The sequence below is a fragment of the Neomonachus schauinslandi genome, chromosome 8, assembly GCF_002201575.2.
Source record: "Neomonachus schauinslandi chromosome 8, ASM220157v2, whole genome shotgun sequence".
NCBI lineage: Eukaryota > Metazoa > Chordata > Mammalia > Carnivora > Phocidae > Neomonachus > Neomonachus schauinslandi.
The window spans coordinates 118,770,303-118,787,681 of record NC_058410.1 but is presented as its reverse complement, the minus strand read 5'-3'; the positions used below and the strand labels follow the sequence as shown (position 1 = coordinate 118,787,681).

Below are 17,379 nucleotides of genomic sequence, written 5' to 3'. Positions count from 1 at the left end.
GGAGGGGCGGAAGTGACGTGGCACGGGGCGGGTCCGTCCACGCACAATGGGCCATGGAGTTCTCGTTCGATGTGGATGCGCTGCTCCCGGAGCGGATCACGGTGCTGGATCAGCACCTGCGACCCCCAGCCCGCCGACCCGGAACCACAACGCCGGCCCGGTGACATCTCAAACCCGCCCCAAGGCCCTTCTCTCCTTGTTCTTCTAAAAAACCTGGTCCAGGCACCACGCCCCCTTCTCACTGACTAGTGACCTCCTTTTGTTGCTCTGGCTCAACCTTCTGGTGACCTTTGACCCTAGACCTAGTGGAGTTGATGGGCACTTGCATCTGTGACCTTTCACTCCTTGGCCTGATTTGTTCTAACCAAAGGATGTGGTTGACACGCCCTTCCTGCTTCCCCACAATAAACCTCAGGGAGGGGGGAGTGTAATGTATTGAAAAAGAGGTGTGGCAGAAGTTTGGGTTCCAGAAAGGTGGGGTGGAAAATCAGATCGGAGGTCTCCAACGTAAGGTCAGAGAGTCTTAAGTGCTGAACCTGGGTTGAGCTTGTGGCCAACGTTCCCAGGACCCTCTAATTCAGTGAGTATCTGACTCTTTGTTTCTTTTTTTCTGTAGTGTTGATCTGCAGCAGCAAATTATGACCATTGTAGATGAACTGGGCAAGGCTTCTGCCAAGGTATTGGGGAGTCTTTAGATGGAGGAGCTCTCTGGGGCCAGTAGATAAGGGAGGCATAGGTCCTTTGAAATGGACTTGCAGAAAGTCTATCTTCCCGGCAGGCTCAGCATCTTCCTGCTCCCATCACCAGTGCATCAAGGATGCAGAGTAACCGCCATGTTATGTATGTGCTCAAAGACACTTCAGCGCGACCGTGAGTGCCAAATGCCCTTCCATCCCATACTTGATTCCTTCCTCCCCCAATCCCTCTTCCTTTTTTGACTCTCCCTTACAAATAGTTGCTACTAGCTTGTTTTACTATTTTCCCCATCCTACAGGGCTGGAAAAGGAGCCGTTATCGGCTTCCTTAAAGTTGGATACAAGAAACTCTTTGTACTGGTGAGTATTACTGGAAGCTGAGAGTTCACATGCCTTGGCTTCTAAGAATAAAAGTGCTGGGAGTTGGGAGGCGGCAACGATGTCTGGGTCCTAAAAGGTACTTGTTTTTCTTTATCTCGTAGGATGATCGTGAGGCTCACAATGAGGTAGAACCACTTTGCATTCTAGACTTTTACATCCATGAGTCACTTCAGCGCCATGGCCATGGGCGAGAACTCTTCCACTATATGTTGCAGGTGTCACTTACTTATCTTTTCACCAGTCCATCCAAAATAGAGATCAAAGGCCCCTTTGCGCTGAGCCCTTCCAGAGCCCTTGCCTTCCACCCTCCTGCCTGCCATGTTCCCATATCCTCCTATTCCCTTCCCAGGCTGCTGGGTTCCTGTTGGCATGCTCTCCCCCCACCTTCTCCTACCCTGAGTCTCCTGTTCCCTGCAGAAGGAGCGAGTTGAACCACACCAACTGGCCATTGACCGACCCTCACAGAAGCTGCTTAAGTTCCTGAATAAACATTACAACCTGGAGACCACAGTTCCACAGGTTAGAGGTTTCAGAGGGTAGATCCTTACTGATCCTTACTAATGCTCAGCAAAGAAGTGGCATCTTCCAAGCACTTCTTATTCCCCATTATATAGGATTCATTTCATACAGCTAAGCTCTTCCTTTTTTTTTTTTTTCCTTTTTTGTGTGGTAACATCTCTCATTCTGCAGCTATTCATAGTCATCTATTTTAATTTTTTGCTGTTCTGTATACCCAGTAATATGTTTGTGCCCCAAACATAACCAGCTCATTTGTATTTCCTTGTTTTTACAGAGGTCTTTACTCAATGTTTATTAAGGCCCAGAAAAGTATATATTTCTTATCCTTTGGGAGCTTTGGCTTTGTATGGAGAATGTGGTTTGTGTATAAGTAAATACAGTATAACGTTACTAATGCTATCCATTCATTTAGCAAGTATTTATTGAGCACTTGACACTGTTCTGGACACTAGGAATACTTGACAAAACAGATAAAAGTTTCTGCCCGTGTGGAGCTTATATCCTAGTTGGTGAGACAAACATAATGTATGACTATTTACTATGGTTGATGATACGTGCTCTGGAAAGATGAGAGCCACTAAGAAGGCTTGCGAGTACTGCTGTGGGGATGGGAGTGCATGGGCTTGTGAGTCAGATAATGGAGAGTGTAGAGAGGGCATCCCAGGCAAAAGGAATGGCTCGTGCAAACTCCATGAGATGGGGATGTGCCTGAGCAAGTGAATTGGCTGGTGTGGCTACAGCAGCAGGAGTGAAGGGGAGTGTGTAGATTAGATCACGCAGCAGCGGGGGAGGAATAATATTTCCAATCTGACAGGTTATTGTAAAGGCTTTGGCTTATGCTCTGAGTGGAAAGAGGAGAGTCATGGTAGGTGTTTGAGCAGAGGGATGATACCATCATACTTTTAGCCAGATCACTTTGGCTGTTAAGGATAGGAGCAAGTAGACCAGTTAGGAGGCAACAATCCTGATGAATAATGGTGGTGGCTCAAACCAAGATGGTAGCAGTAGAGAGGGTAAAGGGTGGTCAGATTTTAAATATTTTGAAGTTAAATAAGATTTCCTGGTAGATTATCTGTGGAGAAAGAGAAAGAAGGAGTGAAGGATGATCCCAAACTCAGCCTGAGCCATTGGACAGATGAAGTTTCTGTAACAGAGATGGTAGGTGGAGCAGCCTTGGGAAGATATAGTAGGAGTCCACTTTGATTTTGTTAATCCTAGGTTGAGTAGACAGTTGGGTACTTCTCTGGAGCTTAAAAAGAGAAGAGGTTTGGAATAGAAAGGTCTCTGCATACATAGGGTATTGAAAGCAGTGAGGTAGAATGAGGTCACCAAGGAGTGAGTATAGAGAAAGACAAATGGTTCAAGGACTTGCGCCCTTGAGTACTCTTTTTTTTAAAGATTTTATTTATTTATTTGACAGAGAGAGACACAGCAAGAGAGGGAACACAAGCAGGGGGAGTGGGAGAGGGAGAAGCAGGCTCCCCACTGAGCAGGGAGCCCGATGTGGGACTCGATCCCAGGACCCTGGGATCATGACCTGAGCCGAAGGCAGACGCTTAACGACTGAGCCACCCAGGCGCCCCAGGCCACTCTTTTAAATGCTGATTTAATGGGGGCATGTGGGTGGCTCAGTCGGTGAAGTGTCTGACTCTTGATTTTAGCTCAGGTCATGATCCTCAGGGTCCTGGGATTGAGCCCTGTGTCTGTCTGGCTCCATGCTCAACGGGGAGTCGGCTTGAGGATTTCTCTCCCTCTCCCTCAGCCCCTCCCCCCACTCGCCCTGCAAGCTCACTCTCTCTCAAATAAGTAAATCTTTTTTTTTTTTAAGATTTTATTTATTATTTGAGAGAGAGCGTGAGCGCACAAGTGGGGTGAGGGGCAGAGGGAGAAGCAGTTTTCCTGCCCGGCAGGGAGCCCGATGCAGGACTCGACCCGAGAACTCCGGGATCGAGACCTGAGCCGAAGGCAGGTGTTTAACTGGCTGAGCCACCCAGGTACCCCTTTCAAATAAGTAAATCTTAAAAAAAAAAAAAAAAATGCAGCTTTAAGGGGAACAAAGAAAAAGAGCAAGAGCTAGAGGGGAAAGTGGATTAAGAGAGGGTTGATTGTTTTCAGTTGGAAGAACCAAGAGCATAAGAATGCCTTGGTAGAGAGAAAATGTGATGATGTCAGAGAACGTGAGGAGAATTGCTGAAGCAAAGTCATGGGCAGGAGGGGTTGGGATTGGGTTGACAAGTTTGCCTTGGATTCAGAGCATGGACATTTAATCCACTCTAATATGATTTGATTGATGTGCTTACAAAGGAGGCATAAAGACATGGTGAGTGCTTCCTTGGGGTGGGGATTGGGTAAAGGAAGGCTTGACTTAAGCTTAATCTTGAAAGGTGAATGTCATGGGGACAGTGGACAAGTGGGCAGGCTAAAGTGCATTTCATATACAGGAACCAGCATGAGCAAAAGCAGATAGGTATTCAATTATCTTCTGGGGTATTGCAGGCAGTTTGGTGTGGCAGGAGTGCTGGGCATTTGCTTGTTTCTGGAGGAGGGTGGGTGGCTAGACAGGGTCAAGGCAGGAAACAGGCAGGGTCTATTTATACTTAGAATGTCCTCCCCTTGTACATTGTTCCATTAAGAGGCAGTGGAGAGCAGTGGAAGGAGCACAGTATTAGGCATAGCCAGGTAACCTATAAGACCAAAACATAGAGTATAAATAATCGTGTAAACAATGATTCATGAGCTCTGTGTGCTATCTACATGGATCATCTCAGTTGATCCTTATACATCTCTTTGAGGTGGGTACTTTTATTGACTCCATTTGAGGTTTATACAGATTTAGTGACCAAGTTCACATAGCTAATAAGTGGCAGAGCAAGAATTTGAACCCATTGCCACTCTTTTTTTAAAAAATGTTAAACATTTTATTTATTTATTTATTTATTTATTTTTTTTTAAGATTTTATTTGACAGAGACACAGCGAGAGAGGGAACACAAGCAGGGCGAGTGGGTGAGGGAGAAGCAGGCTTCCCGCCCAGCAGGAAGCCCGATGCGGGGCTTGATCCCAGGACGCTGGGATCATGACCTGAGCCGAAGGCAGCCGCTTAACAGACTGAGCCACCCAGGCGCCCCTATTTATTTCTTTATTGCTATTTTTTAAATTTAAATTTAATTAATTAACCCATTTCCCACTCTTGATGACTACACTGTATTATTCCTGGCTGAACTGCTACAGCTAGAGTCTGGGGCTTGAGGCCCAGTTCTGTCACTTGTTAGCTGCTTGGCTTTGGGCAGGCCATGTCTCCAAGCCTTTACTCTTTAACACAGGGACTCCAAGGATTGTTGTGAAGGCCAAATTGAATATGATAATATAATGAAATCACTCTAAGTCAATTACTAGTTATCAAAGTGGCACCCTGTCCTCCAGCATGTCTTCCCTTGACCGTTCCACCCATTTGAACCCTACTTAAAGCTTAGTTATTCTCAGTATTTGTATACTTAAGCCATTTGGCCTGGTGTGTTTATGTGTGTATGTTTAAGCTTCTGTTTTGAAAGTTTTGGATGCCTCTTCTTCCCTGGTGTTTTGTACACCCTGTCTCCATTAGCCTGGGTCCTGGGAGAACTAAAAAGTAGGGTACAGACTTTTGGTTTTTGAGATAAAGTGCACTCTTTTACCTATCTAAAATACACAGTTCAGTGGTTTTTAGTATATTCACAGTGTTGTCTGATTATCCCTGCTAATTCCAAAACTTTTCCATCACACAAAGAGAAACCCAGAACTCATTAAGCAGTCACTTCCCATACCCCTTTCCCCAGCCTTTGTCAACCAGTAATCTGCTCTCTGGCAATTTGCTTATTCTGCACATTTTATATAAATGGAATCCTACAATATGTTTGGCTTTCACTTACTATAATGTTTTCAGAGGGTTCATCCATGTTGCAACATATATCAGTACTACATCCCTTTTTATGGGTGAATAATATTCTATCATGAATATACTACATTTTGTTTATCCATTCATCAGCTGATTCACATTTGGTTGTTTCCATGTTTTGGTGATGAATATTTGTAAGATTTTGTTTGCACATATCTTTTCAGTTTTCTTGGGTATATACCTAAGAGTGGAATTACTGGGTCATATGGTAATTCTTTTAATTTTTTGAGGAACTGACAGAATGTTTTTCCACAATGACTACAACATTTTACATCCTCTACCAGCAATGTGCGAGTATTCCAATTTCTCAACATCCTCACCAACATTTGTCGTTTTCCTTTTTTTTTTTTTTTTAAGATTTTATTCATTCACTTGGGGCGCTTGGGTGGCTCAGTCGTTAAGCGTCTGCCTTCGGCTCGGGTCATGATCCCGGCGTCCTGGGATCGAGCCCCACATCGGGCTCCCTGCTCAGCGGGGAGCCTGCTTCTCCCTCTCCCACTCCCCCTGCTTGTGTTCCTGCTCTCGCTATCTCTCTGTCAAATAAATAAATAAAATCTTTAAAAAAAAAAGATTTTATTCATTCACTTGACAGAGAGAAAGAGAGCACAAGCAGGGGGAGTGGCAGGCAGAGGGAGAGGGAGAATCAGGCTCCCCATGGAGCAGGGAGCCTGACATGGGCCAATCCCAGGACCTGGGATCACAAACCGAACCCAAGGCAGAAGCTTAATTGACTGAGCCACCCAGGCGCCCCACCTTTTTTTTTTTTTTTTTAAAGATTTTATTTATTTATTTGACAGAGAGAGACACAGTGAGAGAGGGAACACAAGCAGGGGGAGTGGGAGAGGGAGAAGCAGGCTTCCCGCCAAACAGGGAGCCCGATGCGGGGCTTGATCCCAGGACCCTGGGATCGTGACCTGAGCTGAAGGCAGGCGCTTAACGACTGAGCCACCCAGGCGCCCCCTTGTGCTCATTTTTAAAGTGTGTTCTTTGTTCTTGAGTTGTAACTGTTCTTTATATGTTCTAGATATAATACCCTTATCAGATGTATGATTTGCAAATATTTTTTAAAATTTTTTATTGTTATGTTAATCACCGTACATTACATCATTAGTTTTTGATGTAGTGTTCGCAAATATTTTTTCTATTCTGTGGGTTTTTTCATTTTCTTGATCGTGTCTTTGAAAGTACAAAAGATTTTGCTTTTGGCGAAGTCCAGTTTATTTTTTTTTTCTTTTGTTGCTTATGCTTTGGTGTCATATTTAAGAAACAATTGCCTAATCCAGGTCATGAAGATTTTCCCATTTTTCTTTTTTTTTTTTTAGAGAGAGTGCATGAGCAGGGTGGGGGCGCAGAGGGAAAGAATCTTAAGCAGACTTCTAGTTGAGCACGGAGCCTGATGCGGAGGTCAGTCTCATGACCCTGAGATCATGACCTGAGCCGAAACCAAGAGTCAGCCGCTCAACTGACTGAGCCACCCAAGCACCCCCACCCCCATGTTTCCTTCTAAGAGTTTCATAGTTTTAGCTCTTGACAGTTAGATCTTTGAGGTGCCTGCCTGGCTCAGTCTGAAGAGCATGTGACTCTTGATCCTCCAAATTGTGAGTTTGAGCCCCACATTGGATGCAGAGATTACTTAAATAAATAAACTTTAAAAAAATTTTTGAAACCCAAAACATTTAGGGTCTTTGATCCAGTTGAAATTATTTTTGTCTGATGTGAGGTAGAGGTCCACATTCATTATCTTGCATGTGAATATTCAGTTGTCCAAGCACCATTTGTTAAAGAAGCTGTGTTTCCCCCCATTGAATCGTATTGGCACTCCCTTGAAAATTGACCGTAGACACATGGGTTTATTTCTGGACTCTATTCATGCCATTGGTCTGTATGTCTAGCTTCAGGCCTCTTCCACACCATTTTGATTCCAATACCTTGTAAGTTTTGAAATCAGGAAGTGTGAATCCTCCAAGATTGTTTTGGCTATTTGAGGTCCTTTATAATTCCATATCAACTTTTAGGATCAGCTTACCAGGGTCTGAGTTTTTGAGTGAGTCTGTCAACAAGGACAGGAAGGCTGGCTTCTGTTCCTCCCACTGTGGTTTTTATGGGACCAGGTTGTGTCCCCGTGTAGTGGTGAATGGCTGAATGAACAACGTATATTTCACTTGTTTCATCTCATAGGTCAACAACTTTGTGATCTTCGAAGGCTTCTTTGCCCATCAGCATCGTAAGTGTTGGCCAAGTAGTTGGGGTGAGGGGAAGGACAGAGGTGGATTCTTGATCCCACTGGCACCCTCACTGAGGGGCACCACCGCTTCCTTCTCACAGGGCCCCCTGCTCCCTCCCTGAGGGCATCTCGACACTCTCGCGCTGCCATGGTTGATCCTACACCCGCTGGTAAAGCTGCAGTGAATGGGCGGAACTGTAGGCTATGGTGGCTAGTTCCTCTGGAGGCCACAGGGGGCACAGTGCAATTGTGGGCAATTTGGGAGAATTCTCAAGCAGCCCAAGTCTCCAGCAGTTGTTACCCATCTGCTTTTGCCCTCATGAGCTTAGTACATCTTACGCTTGTCAGAACTTTTAACTAAGTGAGCTCATTGGGACCTGTTTGATGATTGATATTGATGCGGTCTCTTGCTGCTTCAGGCCCATCAAAATAGGCCAGAGTCACCTTCCTTTGCAGACCCCTCAGGTTTCTGTCAGTCAAGGGACAGACAAGTGCGGTCAGCCCTTCCATTTCCGTCATAGAATAGTGACATGAATGGTCCAAAGTTCAACATTAGTTTTAGAAAATAACGCTCAGATTTTATAATATTTCCAACCAAATAATGAAATCAATCTGGAGAAACCAAATCTAGGAGGTACTGAAATGCTGCCCAAGCTCCCCATTCCCTCCTCATACACACATATTCCCTGCCAGTCTGAGCCCCACTCCTTCCTCACTGCCTCCCACAGCTTGCACAGAAGTGCCCCCATGCTGAGCTAGCTGGCTTTGTGGCTAGCTCGCCCCTCCTCCGTAGCCAGGAAAGGGAGTAACCACTACCCAAAGAACAATCTGTTACCATTTACTAGCTTTGACCAGTGTCGGGCACTGGGAGGCAGTTCATATCCAGGACTCGCTTTGCTTGCCAAGGCCTCCCCCATCCAGCTCCTGCTGACTACAGGCTGTGAGAGGGAGTGAGGGCCCACAAGGGCGGTGAGGGCCCAAGCCCACAGGGGAGGGGACCATGGATAAAGCCTAAGTGGATTTGCTGAGAAATCTCTCCTTTGCCACACACAATAGAGAACCTCTTGAGAGGGAAAGGGAGGGAGCAAATAGAAAAGCGAGGGCATGGGAAGCAGAGCTTTGGATAGTATGTTAGCCTCCCATTTACTCTGCTAACTCCAAATGTCTTTGTTTTCTCCTCAAACTTTGTTTTTCCTAATAAAGCTTCAATCTTGCCCTAGAAGGAGAGGTTCTGCCCTACCCTAACCTCCCCTGATCTCTCCAAAGCAATTCCTAATTAACCAAGGACTTTGTCCATCTCATCTAGAGGGCCCGGCTGGGACCATTCCACTGCCCCAGAATCCCAGGGGGGCCTGACAGCACCCACTGACAGTAAGAGCTTGCCTCCCTTAGCCACCTTTCTCCTGCATCTCCCAGGCCCAAGTCTCCCCCTAGAACTTTTCCCCCAACTCTGCATTTGGCCTGCTCCTTCTGGCTCCCCTCAAAAGTGCTCCAGCATTTCCCCTGAATTCCCTCTTGGTGTGAAGGCATTGCCACAGCTTCTGCGATGGAGCTGAACTGAACTCTCTCCTTCCCCAGGAGGAACTGTGGTGTGAGGGAGCAGAGGTTTGGGGTCAAGGGGGTAGTAAACTGGGAGGAGGGGTGCAAAGTATATCTTCTAATGCTTACCTTGTCTGTGTCCTGTCCACTGTCAGCTCCAGCAAGAAAGCTGCCACCCAAGAGAGCAGAGGGAGACATTAAGCCATATTCCTCTAGTGACCGAGAATGTAAGACTCGGGTAGGGTGGCTGGGCTTGGGGGCCTTAACCCAGGACAAGTAGTTCTCTCTAAAGGCTCTGATTTCTCTTTTTTCTACCCAAATCTTTGCTGTCATCACTCTCTGCTCCTTTTTCTTCTTTCTCCGTCTTGCTCTGTATTTTCCCTCTTGCCAGTTCTGAAGGTAGCTGTGGAGCCTCCGTGGCCCCTAAACAGGGCCCCTCGCCGTGCTACGCCTCCAGCCCATCCACCCCCCCCGCTCCAGCAGCCTGGGAAACTCACCAGAACGGGGTCCCCTCCGCCCCTTTGTGCCAGAACAGGAGTTGCTGCGTTCCCTGCGCCTCTGCCCCCCACACCCTACCGCCCGCCTTCTGCTTGCTACCGACCCTGGGGGCAGCCCAGCCCAACGTCGGCGCACCAGGTAATAGGAGTTGGAGGGTTAGGGAGCCTCAGAACTGTCAAAGAGGGTGTTAGCAATGGCAAAGGGCAGTTTGGATCTGCCAGAGATGAGAAGCAATAGGACAGGGGGATTGGAGAGTCCTGACACCTTTTGAGAAGAGTATATTAGACCAGATTTGTGGGAGCAGTCTGGAAATAAGTTACATGAAGGAGTAGAATAGTACTTTATATGGAGTCTAGGGACTCTAGTTTTTAAAGTGAGAGATGGGAGAAAGGATAGGAATAACAGATCCGTTGGGTTGGGGGGAACTGAGTCTCTCGTATTGGGGAAATCTTGGTTTAATGCTTACTGGGAAGATGCAATGTTTCTGACAGTTTGGGGAGCCACTGGCCTCATGTTAGTCCTTTGTATAGCAGGAACCCATCCCAGCAAACAGAGGGGGCATCTCCTTGATTTCTCTCCCTAGCTTTCTCTTCACCTCTGACTTCTCTTTCTGTTTTTCTCTCTCCCCCATTTTCCCTTTCCCTTTCTCCTGTCCATAACACCCTTCCACAGCTCCCTTCCCCGCTCTGATGAGAGTCGATACTGACAGATAGTTACTCCCTTCCCTCCCTGGGAGACCTGGGGTAGGCAGAGCCCCTTCTCCCTGAGAACCCCAGGTCCACTCTTCCATTGTAGTCCCCAGGTTCCAGTGGAACCTGACAGAGCTCGTAGGATTCCCTCTTCTTCTTTCTTGGGCAAAGGTGTTGTCAGGGTCCCAGATGGCCTAATACTTTGTAGCTTTTCTTACTGTAGAAAGCACGCCTTTTTTCCTAAGTGGGCTCTGAACACTCCCACAAGATAGCCTGATTCGCTGCCAGATCCCTTGGTTGGGTGGCTCATACTCATTATCCAGAGAAGCACACTCTTGCTTGCTGTTAGAATCTAGAACACCTTAGGAAGGTCCAAGGGCCTCCTGTGCCAGGGAAACCTTTTAAGGAGTCTTGTCCATGGAGTAAATCCCATAGTCCTTCTACAGTGTTACTGGTGGCTCGAATACTGTTTTGTGCTGCCTACCATACTTACCTTCTCAGCCTGCTGAAGACAGCCAACGAGCTCTGCTTCAGAGCAGTTCAGTGATAAAGACAGTCCCCAAAGGGATCCACTCAACATTGCCAAATTCTTAATCTCCCCATTTTTTGTGTATGTGTCTGGGAACCCCTAAGCTGATGTCTGCTTTGAGGCTCTAAAGACTCCCCACACTTCTAAAGATACCACCACTTCCCCCAGATCCAGATTCTGTGAGGAAGTTTGTTTCTTGGCAGTAGATCCCCACTGAGTATCCTGGGATCACTCTTAGCCATGTTTCAGAAGACAAGCCCTGAGTCTCAAGTATCTGTTAGCTTCTGGGATCCTCTCTCGCATACACCCTGCCCCGGTAGGTAGGTGATTATATATTGCAGTCTTGTGAGATTGTCTCGAGGTGATAGGGGAACTCTTCCTCTGGCCCTTTCTCCATAGCAAGAACCTTCCCCTGCTCCGTACCCAGGGTATGGGCCATCTTCCCCCTCCCTACTCTCTGAATGTGTGGTAGATCAGGTACCCCCACTGTGTTCCCCCATCCCAGTACTTGGGAGCAGGATCTCCCTCTCTCCCAACTCCTTTTCCTTCTCCTTTTCAGTGTTGTCTGAATAAAGTGTGCATTCTTTTGTGTTTTTTAAATGGACATTTTCAATGAAAAAAAAAAATCAAAAAAACCCCAAACTTCAGGTCTCAGCCTCATTTGTGTGTCACCTGATTTTTTTCCCTGGGATCCCTGGTCCTCTGATCTTCCTTACCTTTGTGATCTGCTGGATCTTCTGCGGATTCTGTCTCCTGTCAGTCCCTGGATCCCTCTGTATAGGCTTCTAGGTCTACTCCCCCATTCCCTCCAGAAACCTCCAGCTCTTCCCAGTGACTTCTACCCTTTAGCGTAGGTCAGCCATTGCTGAAATGTCAAGATTTAGCAACATCTCTGGGATCCACTTATTGTCTCCTGACTATTCCCTGAATTCCTCTTCCCATTCTGATTTCTTGCCCTCTCCCCCATCCTTGGACCTCTCTCAAGACAATTCCTTTTCCTCCTGAATTCAGCCTTGTCACTCCCTATTTCGCTCTGGTCTGATGTATCCTATAATTAAAGTAACCATGTTTTCTAAACCAAACACCAGGGCACCTCGTCCAACAAATTTTTTTGCCTGAGTCTGGTTTTCTGGCATAACTTGGGTCACATTTAGCCTTACTTTTAACACATTTGACCTTAACAACAACAAACCAGAACTGCTCCAGAAAGTCTTGGGGTATAAAATGAGCTCCCTCCCCTTTTCTGAGGCACAGCTTAGTTTAAAACCCCATAGGAATGGTAATTACCCTTCTCTTTTTCCTGTACTATTCCTTTCATTCCTCTCCTCTGATTCCTCCATACCCACTCATCTTTCTTCCTATAGCCTCTTCCCCATCATCTCCCATTTCTTCTACAGGGGGGCTCCCCCAGGGCTGGTAGCCCAAAGCTGCTGCTACAGCCGCCATGGGGGGTTGAGTTCCTCATCCCCCAATACAGGTAAGTATTCATCTCTCTTTACCCTCAAATCAGGTAGGCCATATTCACTACCTACTCCAGCCTTCCCATGCACATGCCTGGTGTTTCCATAGGCAACCAAGAATTGAAGCAGGGGGAACAGGAAACAGAGAATAGGTGAGGTCTGAGCCCCTCCTCCACCAGCCTCCCACCACCTCTGACTCCTTTTCCTAACATCACTCTCAGCTCCTTTCTCCTCTGAACACCAGCTCCTCCCACAAACTGTTCTACCTAACAACCTAATATCCTGAAACCCTCTTTCCCCATAGGCTCAACTCGTGCTTACCTTTGGTACTGAGGGGTTTCAAATTTGGATGTAGCACTGACGGTTTCAGCCTCATATGCCATCGTATGTCCTACTCTACATCAGGGCCCGACAGACCCTGAAGAGTCTCTGCTCTTAATTGCCACTTTAATATCCCTATAACCCACTCTCCATCTCCCTCCCACCTACCAGGTCTGCCAGCGAGGAGCAGGTCTTGACACAGGCTGGGTATGGGGAAGAACACATGCACACAGTTCCTCCCCAGGCCCAGGCCCTACCAGCCCAGGCCTGGACAATGGGTGGGGACATATTCAACGCCAGGTTCATTCGAAACTTGCAGGACCGTCGCAGCACCAGGCCTTGGTGACCGCAACACCCCCTCACACCTTCAAAGTCAGTATTCTCACTACAGGAGGTAGCCAGAGCCCGCCCTCATAATGGATGTATTCATGCATTCATTCATTAATTCAACAGGCTTTATCAATGCCAAGTCACTTGTATTTTATTTTTAACCTAAGTAATAAAAGTATTTATTTTTATCACGAGAGCTACTGCAAGTTGATTGTCATTATTTCAACCCCACCCCTCGCTCTTCGTTGTACCTGGTTCAGGCCCATTTTCTCCCAGGTTTTTGCGCAAGCGCCACCGCCACCGCCAGGATCTAAATAACTGCGCAAGCGCTCTGAGACGGCCTCGAGAGCCGGCAAGCGCAGGCGCACTCACTGCGGGCAAGTGCCTCACCGCCTCCCTGGAACCCGCTGCAGTGCGCAAGCGCGCAACATCTCCGTTTCCCTCCCTTCAGCCCCTTCAACCCCCACCCCCCCCCTTTCCCCTTCAAGAAGCCGGCTCCGGGGCGCGCTCTCCCCTGTGAGAAGGCCAGAGGCCGGACACTGGAGGCGCTGTCTCCGCTCCCGTTAGATCATGTACCAGCCCAGCCGAGGGGCGGCCCGGCGTCTCGGCCCCTGCCTCCGCACGTACCAGGCTCGCCCCCAGGTGAGAGCAGAGGGGAAACGGGGAGGGAGGAGAGGGGGCGGGGAGAGACCCTCCTCAGAACCGGCGTGTGGGGCGGAGCGCGCGCCCCTAGGCGCAGGCGCAGTGGCGTCCTATCGCCCCTTCTCACCTGTGCGGGGCGGTGTGTGGAGGGGCGGGGGGTCGCGGGGACTCCAGGACGGCGCAGCGCGACGTGGCGTGCACGGGATGTTCTCCCGGGTCTAGGGCGTGCAGGCGGTAGTGAACCAGGGACGGCGGGGCGCGGCCGCATTTCGCCGGCGTTTCCGCGGTTACCTGTGCCTGGAGGTGATTTGAAGGACAAGGGGCGGAGAGGTTCGCAGCCTGGCCGCGGAGCCGCCCCGGAATTCCCAGGTCCCGACCAGACAGACCTGCCGGCCGCCCTCTGCAGCCGGCGCATCTTACAGCGGGATAGCGGTCAGGGCAGGAAGGCCGGCCTGGGTGGATCCGGTTCGGGCCCCTGCGCCGGGCCGGGCCAAATGGCCACGCCCCCGGCGGAGACGGCGCCTCGGGGACCGAGGTACCCGCAGGGCCAGCCAGCCTTCCCGGAAGTGAGACCCCCCCGCCCCCCAGGGGCTCCCTGAGAGCGGAGGGACCCGGGCTAGGCCTGACTTTGGGTGACCTCCCGCCCGTCGCACTTGGAACGTCGGTAAACCAGAGGAATGGAGCCCAGCCTTCAACGGTCTCGGCTTGTTTGTGTCGTTAGAGGAGCCCGAAATGATAGTAGCTTACATTTGCATACAATTTACAGATGGGGAAGTTTTATTTACATTTATTACGTCATATGGTTCTCAAAATTCAGTGTGGCTTCATCGTCCTCGTTTATAAGAGGACATTTATGAGAGAGGCATAGGGAATGAGAGTGCCCAAGGTGTCACAATGTAATCAGAGCTAGGAGAAGTGTCTTCTACTTACAGTTGGATGTTTTTTTTCCATCACACACTTAATGATGGAGTTTTGTTAAGGGCTACATCATTTCATCCACAGTACACTAAAATCTGTTGCTCCGTTCCTTTGTTCATTTTTCAAAATATTAGGATTCTTTCTGTAAGAGAGGTGTAACTGCCCCTAAACAGTGTTGGGATCTTAAACAAATGTAAATGTATTTACTAACGTTTTGGGGGGGAAGTACTTGTACCTGTTTCCTCTTGTTTTCAGTAGAGATGGAGATGAATTAATCCCATTTTCCTCCTGTCAGGAGGAGCAGGTGGGATTGGAAGCGTATTAATGAACAGAGTTTAGATGAGGGGGCATCAGGCAGCTAGATTCTTATATTTTTCCCTTTTATTCTTCCTCCTTAGGACCAGCTTTCTCCACGGGCTCTACCATTCCCACCCCTTTGGCCCCCCTCCACAACAACTACTTCTCCATCTTATCTTCTCTGGTCTCCCCCACCCCCACCCATCTGGCTGCTGCCTCCAGCTCCCCCACTACCTCTCCCTCAGATCCAGGCCCTCAGCTCACCATGGGTGGTTCTCCCTCCAGGAAAGGGGGAGGAGGGGCCAGGACCTGAGATGCATAGCGGCTGCCTGGATGGGCTTAGGAGCCTATTTGAGGGACCTCCCTGCCCCTGTCCTGGGGCTTTGATACCTTTCCAAGCCCCTGGGACCTGCTGCCCTTCCCCTGCCACTCCACCAGGAGATCCGAGTATGGAGGAACACCTGGCTGTCATGTATGAGAGACTGAGACAAGAGGTAAGTCAGCTTGAAAATAGCTTTCATCTGCAGTGAGAAGGGATGTAGGTAATACTTGGAAGTAGAGGGTTAGTCAACTGGATTTTCTTGGAATTAACGAGGCAGGCATGTATATATCTTATAAACATTTCCCAAGGAAAAGATGTTCTTCAGTTTGGATTTAAGAGAAGTTAAACATGCGATGAGATGACTTTTTACTCAGAGGGGAGTAAGGAAGCATCAAAAAGAGAAAACTGAGAAGTAGGATCATCTTTTCTTTCCTACTGGGCTGATGCCTTCTTCTTCCACCTAGCTTCCCAATCTCTTCCTTCACTCCCACGACTATACTCTCTACTCATCGGATGTGGAATTCATCAATGAGATCCTGAACATCCGTACCAAGTGAGAATCCAGGCACGGGTAGGGCCTTGGGGAGGAAAAGCACTGCGTGCTTTCTACTTGATCTTTTTCATTTACCAGAGAAGGTCCTGCCACTTCTCACAACTGTTTCCCGTTCCCCAGACAGAGGCCAGTTTGGTTTTCTGATTATGCCATCATGAGCGATCTTTCCCATTCCTTCTTCCCAGGGGCCGGACATGGTACATTCTGTCACTGACCCTCTGCCGCTTCCTGGCCTGGAACTATTTTGCACAGCTTCGGTTGGAGGTTCTACAGCTGACCCGCCACCCAGAGAACTGGACTCTGCAAGCCCGCTGGCGGCTTGTGGGGCTGCCCATCCACATGCTCTTTCTGCGTTTCTACAAGCGTGACAAGGAAGAGCTTTATCGGTAAGAGGAAGTGAGAAAAGATCCAGTTTCCTAATCCTATCTTTAGGACTCTGGTCTAGTCTTCCAGACAATCCTTGATCTACCCTGACTTGACTGCAGGCTCCTTGAGGGCAGGGATTTTGTTTTCTCTATTTTAATATAACAGTGCTCGCTTCGGCAGCACATATACTAAAATTGGAACTATTTTAATATAACAGAAATCCGGGACTTTGAGTGTGTTAGGAAACCTCTAGGCTCAGTTCCTTTTTGTACATTATGTGGCACATGGTAGTCATTCAAGTGTTTAGTGAACAAATGAAAATTCCTGTCTGCTAAGTTGAGCCTCACAACCTTAGGTAGAGTATTTGGTAAATTTCTGGCATAGAATAGAATCCCAGGAAATTGTTAGGCTCAGCCCAAGCCAGTGATTCTCAAACTTTGCTGCATAGTGGAATCATCTAAGGATCTTTAAAAAATATTGGTGCCAGACATTCTGATTTAAGTGGGACAGGGTACATCCTGGGCATCAGGAGTTTTTGGAGTTTTCCAGGTGATCTAATATGCAGCAAAATTTAGGAACTATGGCTTAAACAAATGCTTGCATTAAACTTTGGGACCAGTCACCTCCCTCAGTAAGCCTTTTTCCTTTCACCAGGACCTATGATGCCTATTCCACCTTCTACCTGAATTCCAGCGGCCTCATTTGTCGCCATCGCCTAGACAAAGTGAGTCCTTAGGCTGGGTGGGGATGGGGTGAAGGTGTAGAACATCCACCATCTGGCATTAACCTCTGTCCCTGCAGCTGATGCCTTCACACTCGGCCCCAACGCCTGTGAAGAAGCTGCTAGTGGGAGCCCTGGTGGCTCTGGGACTGTCAGAGCCAGAACCCAACTTACACTTGTGTTCCAAGACCTGATCCAGGAACTGGGATGAAGGCAGCACTGAAGACTTCGCTATATACGCACAAGAGGAAGAGGTGGGGGCGGAGGCCGAGAATCTCAGGAGCCAGCTTCCTCCCCTCTTTATTCTCCTTTTTTTGCCATCTCATGCTGTGTAAAGCTGCTGTGTAATTTAACTTGTAAATAATAAAGTCTAAGTGAATATATGAGAATTTCCTGTCACCTTCTCTGCATCTCAGAAGTTCCCATAAGCTTGGGGCGCCTGGCT

General features: G+C 48.2%; 2 protein-coding genes across 3 annotated transcripts; both read left to right on the top strand.

Annotated features, from left to right (window-relative positions):
* The first annotated feature begins 53 nt into the window (after positions 1-53).
* Positions 54-10,492, top strand: ATAT1 (alpha tubulin acetyltransferase 1). The gene is given in 12 exon segments (XM_021696929.1): positions 54-160; positions 617-677; positions 779-870; positions 995-1,055; positions 1,178-1,291; positions 1,494-1,595; positions 7,704-7,749; positions 7,851-7,919; positions 9,444-9,515; positions 9,680-9,753; positions 9,755-9,924; positions 10,459-10,492. Coding segments are annotated over 12 exon segments (1,002 nt in total).
* A 3,018-nt stretch (positions 10,493-13,510) lies between these two features.
* Positions 13,511-17,317, top strand: C8H6orf136 (chromosome 8 C6orf136 homolog). 2 transcript variants are annotated; one of them, XM_021696982.2, is made up of 6 exons: positions 13,511-13,757; positions 15,074-15,466; positions 15,759-15,847; positions 16,033-16,233; positions 16,868-16,937; positions 17,015-17,317. In XM_021696982.2, exons 1-6 carry the CDS (start codon positions 13,686-13,688, stop codon positions 17,126-17,128), a joined length of 939 nt encoding a protein of 312 aa, XP_021552657.1. In that variant the 5' UTR covers positions 13,511-13,685; the 3' UTR covers positions 17,129-17,317. The 2 variants fall into 2 exon arrangements, with proteins under 2 accessions (XP_021552657.1, XP_044773329.1); XM_044917394.1 differs by lacking the exon at positions 15,074-15,466 and having other exon boundaries at positions 13,601-13,757.
* Positions 17,318-17,379: the final 62 nt, after the last annotated feature.